Source organism: Oncorhynchus nerka, unplaced genomic scaffold (genome assembly GCF_034236695.1).
Source record: "Oncorhynchus nerka isolate Pitt River unplaced genomic scaffold, Oner_Uvic_2.0 unplaced_scaffold_1038, whole genome shotgun sequence".
NCBI classification, from domain to species: Eukaryota; Metazoa; Chordata; class Actinopteri; order Salmoniformes; family Salmonidae; genus Oncorhynchus; species Oncorhynchus nerka.
In genome coordinates this window covers 143451-150609 of record NW_027040269.1, presented here as the reverse complement: position 1 = coordinate 150609, position 7159 = coordinate 143451, and the positions used below count along the sequence as shown (strand labels likewise).

The window sequence follows — 7159 nt, the reverse complement described above, 5'->3', positions numbered from 1 at the left end:
TCTCTGTCAGGATGTTCAGGTAGTTTGTTCTAACCTCTCCTCTCTGTCAGGATGTTCAGGTAGTTTGTTCTAACATCTCTCTGTCAGGATGTTCAGGTAGTTTGTTCTAACATCTCTCTGTCAGGATGTTCAGGTAGTTTGTTCTAACCTCTCCTCTCTGTCAGGATGTACAGGTAGTTTGTTCTAACCTCTCCTCTCTGTCAGGATGTACAGGTAGTTTGTTCTAACCTCTCCTCTCTCTGTCAGGATGTACAGGTAGTTTGTTCTAACCTCTCCTCTCTCTGTCAGGATGTACAGGTAGTTTGTTCTAACCTCTCCTCTCTTCTCTCTGTCAGGATGTTCAGGTAGTTTGTTCTAACCTCTCCTCTCTGTCAGGATGTTCAGGTAGTTTGTTCTAACCTCTCCTCTCCTCTCTCTGTCAGGATGTTCAGGTAATTTGTTCTAACCTCTCCTCTCTGTCAGGATGTTCAGGTAGTTTGTTCTAACCTCTCCTCTCTCTCTGTCAGGATGTTCAGGTAGTTTGTTCTAACCTCTCTCTCTCTGTCAGGATGTACAGGTAGTTTGTTCTAACCTCTCCTCTCTGTCAGGATGTTCAGGTAGTTTGTTCTAACCTCTCCTCTCTGTCAGGATGTTCAGGTAGTTTGTTCTAACCTCTCCTCTCCTCTCTGTCAGGATGTACAGGTAGTTTGTTCTAACCTCTCCTCTCTGTCAGGATGTACAGGTAGTTTGTTCTAACCTCTCCTCTCTGTCAGGATGTACAGGTAGTTTGTTCTAACCTCTCCTCTCTGTCAGGATGTTCAGGTAGTTTGTTCTAACCTCTCCTCTCCTCTCTCTGTCAGGATGTTCAGGTAATTTGTTCTAACCTCTCCTCTCTGTCAGGATGTACAGGTAGTTTTGTTCTAACCTCTCCTCTCTGTCAGGATGTACAGGTAGTTTGTTCTAACCTCTCCTCTCTCTCTGTCAGGATGTACAGGTAGTTTGTTCTAACCTCTCTCTCTGTCAGGATGTTCAGGTAGTTTGTTCTAGGATGTACAGGTAGTCTCCTCTCCTCTCTGTCAGGATGTTCAGGTAGTTTGTTCTAACCTCTCCTCTCTGTCAGGATGTTCAGGTAGTTTGTTCTAACATCTCTCTGTCAGGATGTTCAGGTAGTTTGTTCTAACCTCTCCTCTCTGTCAGGATGTTCAGGTAGTTTGTTCTAACCTCTCCTCTCTGTCAGGATGTACAGGTAGTTTGTTCTAACCCTCTCTCTCTCTGTCAGGATGTTCAGGTAGTTTGTTCTAACCTCTCCTCTCTGTCAGGATGTACAGGTAGTTTGTTCTAACCTCTCTCCTCTCTGTCAGGATGTACAGGTAGTTTGTTCTAACCTCTCTCTCTGTCAGGATGTTCAGGTAGTTTGTTCTAACATCTCTCTCTGTCAGGATGTTCAGGTAGTTTGTTCTAACCTCTCCTCCTCTCTGTCAGGATGTTCAGGTAGTTTGTTCTAACCTCTCTCTGTCAGGATGTACAGGTAGTTTGTTCTAACCTCTCCTCTCCTCTCTCTGTCAGGATGTTCAGGTAGTTTGTTCTAACCTCTCCTCTCTGTCAGGATGTACAGGTAGTTTGTTCTAACCTCTCCTCTCCTCTCTGTCAGGATGTACAGGTAGTTTGTTCTAACCTCTCCTCTCCTCTCTCCTTCAGGATGTACAGGTATTTTGTTCTAACCTCTCCTCTCCTCTCTCTGTCAGGATGTACAGACAGTTTGTTCTAACCTCTCCTCTCTGTCAGGATGTACAGGTATTTTGTTCTAACCTCTCCTCTCCTCTCTCTGTCAGGATGTACAGACAGTTTGTTCTAACCTCTCCTCTCTCTGTCAGGATGTACAGGTAGTTTGTTCTAACCTCTCTGTCAGGATGTACAGGTAGTTTGTTCTAACCTCTCCTCTCCCTGTCAGGATGTACAGACAGTTTGTTCTAACCTTTCCTCTGTCAGGATGTACAGGTAGTTTGTTCCAACCTCTCTGTCAGGATGTACAGGTAGTTTGTTCTAACCTCTCAGTCAGGATGTACAGGTAGTTTGTTCTAACCTCTCTGTCAGGATGTACAGGTAGTTTGTTCTAACCTCTCTGTCAGGATGTACAGACAGTTTGTTCTAACCTCTCCTCTCCTCTCTGTCAGGATGTACAGGTAGTTTGTTCTAACCTCTCTGTCAGGATGTACAGGTAGTTTGTTCTAACCTCTCTGTCAGGATGTACAGACAGTTTGTTCTAACCTCTCCTCTCCTCTCTGTCAGGATGTTCAGGTAGTTTGTTCTAACCTCTCCTCTCTTCTCTCTGTCAGGATGTACAGGTAGTTTGTTCTAACCTCTCCTCTCTGTCAGGATGTTCAGGTAGTTTGTTCTAACCTCTCCTCTCTGTCAGGATGTACAGGTAGTTTGTTCTAACCTCTCCTCTCCTCTCTCTGTCAGGATGTACAGACAGTTTGTTCTGTCAATCCTGCTTGCAGGCGTCCTGTGCCTGGTGGGCGGCGACACCCGCAAGACCCGCCTCCAAGGCTCCATCCCCAACCCTTTCAAAGGGAACGGCAACACCTCTGACAAACGCACCAGTAAACAGGAAATACTTGCCTCCAGCCAGGAAGCGCTGGTCGTCACAGAGAGGAAGTACCTGAAGAGTGACTGGTGCAAGACCCAGCCGCTGCGTCAGACGGTGAGCGAGGAGGGCTGTCTCAGTCGTACCGTCATCAACAGGTTCTGCTACGGACAGTGTAACTCCTTCTATATCCCACGACACGTTAAGACGGAGCAGGAGTCTTTCCGGTCCTGTGCTTTCTGCCGGCCGCAGCGTTTCACCACGCTGACCGTAGAGCTGGACTGTCCCGACCTCCAGCCGCCCTTCAGGCACCGCAAGATCCAGAGAGTCAAACAGTGTCGTTGTATATCGGTCTCCGTCGGTGACCCTGGGAAGCGGTGATACTCGTCTCTCTCTCTCTTTTATCATCTTGGACAATCCCTAGATACCTGTCCAGATATTCCGCTCACCTCACAGGAGACAGTTTGTACAAGACTCGAGTACATGGAGGGTCAGGACATGCATTTTTTACTGGCGGCACATAGAATGAATACATAAAAGCTGAAGGGGCCCAACTCTCTTTAGAAGTACTGAGCATGACGGACGTTTCTATGGAGCAGCTCTGTGTTGATCATACCAAGCACTCTATATGAGACAAACGGACATTTCTACAACCCAGACCGATTTAAAACCCCATGACTATATACACGCTGTAGTTCAAAGATGGTGGATAAATGAAGATGTCTTACTCAGGCGGGTTTACCGTTTAAAACAAAAAAAATGGTCACAATTCCAGACTGCTTAAGGAAGTGCCTTTCCAATAGACAACAATGTGATAGCAGTTGGGTCTGGTCTACTTAGTTCATTGACTGTATATGAACCCGGGGGAAAAAAGCAGAGTGAGACATCTCACTTCCTCTACCGTCTCTGCAGAAACAGACGTACCTGGACCACAGGTCTCCTCAGCCTGTCGGAGAGGGGGGTCGTATTCAAATGGGAGAAAACTGACAAACAAAAAGCAGAGTGAGACATCTCACTTCCTCTACCGTCTCTGCAGAAACAGACCTACCTGGACCACAGGTCTCCTCAGCCTGTCGGAGAGGGGTGGTCGTATTCAAATGGGAGAAAACTGACTGAAACAAAAAGCAGAGTGAGACATCTCACTTCCTCTACCGTCTCTGCAGAAACAGACCTACCTGGACCACAGGTCTCCTCAGCCTGTCGGAGAGGGGGGTCGTATTCAAATGGAAGAAAACTGACTGAAACAAAAACGACTTGTCCAATACAAAATGCTAATTTTCAACTACAAAATGTGTTTCTAATGTGTTTCTAATGTGTGCCCTAATGGATATGACCATATTCCACAGAGGGACTCTGGTAGAGAGGTTGTCGGAGAGACTGACTGGGTTAGTAGTAGACCTACTGCAGCAACAGCCGACCTGGGGTTTCAGAGAGGGTAGGAGGGTGTTGAATAGAGACTGACTGGGTTAGTAGAAGGTCCTACTGCAGTAACAGCCGACCTGGGGTTTCAGAGGGTAGGAGGGTGTTGAATAGAGACTGACTGGGTTAGTAGAAGGTCCTACTGCAGTAACAGCTGACCTGGGGTTTCAGAGGGTAGGAGGGTGTTGAATAGAGACTGACTGGGTTAGTAGAAGGTCCTACTGCAGTAACAGCTGACCTGGGGTTTCAGAGGGTAGGAGGGTGTTGAATAGAGACTGACTGGGTTAGTAGAAGGTCCTACTGCAGTAACAGCTGACCTGGGGTTTCAGAGGGTAGGAGGGTGTTGAATAGAGACTGACTGGGTTAGTAGAAGGTCCTACTGCAGTAACAGCTGACCTGGGGTTTCAGAGGGTAGGAGGGTGTTGAATAGAGACTGACTGGGTTAGTAGAAGGTCCTACTGCAGTAACAGCTGACCTGGGGTTTCAGAGGGTAGGAGGGTGTTGAATAGAGACTGACTGGGTTAGTAGAAGGTCCTACTGCAGCAACAGCCGACCTGGGGTTTCAGAGGGTAGGAGGGTGTTGAATAGAGACTGACTGGGTTAGTAGAAGGTCCTACTGCAGTAACAGCTGACCTGGGGTTTCAGAGGGTAGGAGGGTGTTGAATAGAGACTGACTGGGTTAGTAGAAGGTCCTACTGCAGTAACAGCTGACCTGGGGTTTCAGAGGGTAGGAGGGTGTTGAATAGAGACTGACTGGGTTAGTAGAAGGTCCTACTGCAGTAACAGCTGACCTGGGGTTTCAGAGGGTAGGAGGGTGTTGAATAGAGACTGACTGGGTTAGTAGAAGGTCCTACTGCAGTAACAGCTGACCTGGGGTTTCAGAGGGTAGGAGGGTGTTGAATAGAGACTGACTGGGTTAGTAGAAGGTCCTACTGCAGTAACAGCTGACCTGGGGTTTCAGAGGGTAGGAGGGTGTTGAATAGAGACTGACTGGGTTAGTAGAAGGTCCTACTGCAGTAACAGCTGACCTGGGGTTTCAGAGGGTAGGAGGGTGTTGAATAGAGACTGACTGGGTTAGTAGAAGGTCCTACTGCAGTAACAGCTGACCTGGGGTTTCAGAGGGTAGGAGGGTGTTGAATAGAGACTGACTGGGTTAGTAGAAGGTCCTACTGCAGTAACAGCTGACCTGGGGTTTCAGAGGGTAGGAGGGTGTTGAATAGAGACTGACTGGGTTAGTAGAAGGTCCTACTGCAGTAACAGCTGACCTGGGGTTTCAGAGGGTAGGAGGGTGTTGAATAGAGACTGACTGGGTTAGTAGAAGGTCCTACTGCAGTAACAGCTGACCTGGGGTTTCAGAGGGTAGGAGGGTGTTGAATAGAGACTGACTGGGTTAGTAGAAGGTCCTACTGCAGTAACAGCTGACCTGGGGTTTCAGAGGGTAGGAGGGTGTTGAATAGAGACTGACTGGGTTAGTAGAAGGTCCTACTGCAGTAACAGCTGACCTGGGGTTTCAGAGGGTAGGAGGGTGTTGAATAGAGACTGACTGGGTTAGTAGAAGGTCCTACTGCAGTAACAGCTGACCTGGGGTTTCAGAGGGTAGGAGGGTGTTGAATAGAGACTGACTGGGTTAGTAGAAGGTCCTACTGCAGTAACAGCTGACCTGGGGTTTCAGAGGGTAGGAGGGTGTTGAATAGAGACTGACTGGGTTAGTAGAAGGTCCTACTGCAGTAACAGCTGACCTGGGGTTTCAGAGGGTAGGAGGGTGTTGAATAGAGACTGACTGGGTTAGTAGAAGGTCCTACTGCAGTAACAGCTGACCTGGGGTTTCAGAGGGTAGGAGGGTGTTGAATAGAGACTGACTGGGTTAGTAGAAGGTCCTACTGCAGTAACAGCCTACCGGGGGTTTCACAGGCAATATATCGTTCTGTACAAATAAATATCACATTATTATTAGATTTAGAGAGATTATATCAATACAATGTTACATTACAATGGCATTTATATTTACAAAAATGAATAAATGATGTATTAAATCTGTACCGAAGATGAAACAAGTTTCTCTTGGTGTGTTTTTGTGTTTTTTGTTTAAACTTTGTCGTCAGTAAAAAAAGTAAAAAGTTCAGATGAAAGTTAATGCAAACAACACACATCTTCTTTCAGGACACGTTTCTGATTAGAACGACGGCCTTCAAAAAGAGAATCAAAATCGACCAACCACAGAAAGGCTGTTCTCAACAAAAAGAGAATCAAAATCGACCAACCACAGAAAGGCTGTTCTCAACAAAAAGAGAATCAAAATCGACCAACCACAGAAAGGCTGTTCTCAACAAAAAGAGAATCAAAATCGACCAACCACAGAAAGGCTGAATTTATTCATTTTTATTGTAGATAAATGACATTGCTGCTCCCAGAAACAAGCAGAGATCCAGTAACATACTAACAACATTTGACAATAATAACCCGTTATCCAACAACTCCAGGATGATGAATTTAACATGCTGCGGGGACAGAAAATAAAAATCTTTACAAAAATATGTTACACAAAGAATACAATACTACCTTACATTGATAAAAGCATTTTAAATATATTATTTTTAGTAATCAAGTCAATCAATTTGAATGCACTTTTCAAATGTAAATGAACATATTCCTTTAGGACTGTTCACTATATTACATTAACAAAATGTTTGTCAAACCAACAGACTACATTTCCCATAACCCTCTCTGTCCTCACATACATTAGAAGTGTCTTCTTACCGAGTCACATGGACATCACTTCAGATAAAGGAAACGGGAATAAGTTATACATTTAACAGTTTTTTACACAAAAATTGGCATATATTTGTCCTCGATAAGAGTAGAAATATGTCTTTGAAGTGATGTTTTCATTTTTAAGTGAGTAAAACATGCCAGAAGTCTATTCTACAGCTGGTCTTCTAGACTGAGTGAACAGTGATCAGATAAGAGCTTCTGTGGGTACACCTCTCTACTGGTCAGGAAGGATACAGAAAGCTCTTCTCTGCCGGACACAATCTAGTTGAGCTCAACGTTGGACATCATGTCTGTATGCCAAACGGCTCCCTATTCCCTATATAGACCACTACTATGGGCCCTAATCCAAAGTAAGGTACTAAATAGGGAATAGGGAGCAGTTTGGGACACAGAACCATCAAG

General features: G+C 45.6%; 1 protein-coding gene across 1 annotated transcript; it reads left to right on the top strand.

Annotated features, from left to right (window-relative positions):
- The first annotated feature begins 2443 nt into the window (after positions 1 to 2443).
- Positions 2444 to 6039, top strand: LOC115120380 (gremlin-2-like). Its single transcript, XM_029649305.2, has one exon. The coding sequence runs from the start codon at positions 2444 to 2446 to the stop codon at positions 2945 to 2947; it is 504 nt and encodes a 167-aa protein (XP_029505165.1). The 3' UTR covers positions 2948 to 6039.
- The last annotated feature ends 1120 nt before the right edge of the window (positions 6040 to 7159 follow it).

Bases quoted from the DNA above. Each gene is read 5' to 3' on its own strand.
- LOC115120380 (XM_029649305.2), top strand. From the start codon at position 2,444: ATGTACAGACAGTTTGTTCTGTCAATCCTGCTTGCAGGCGTCCTGTGC.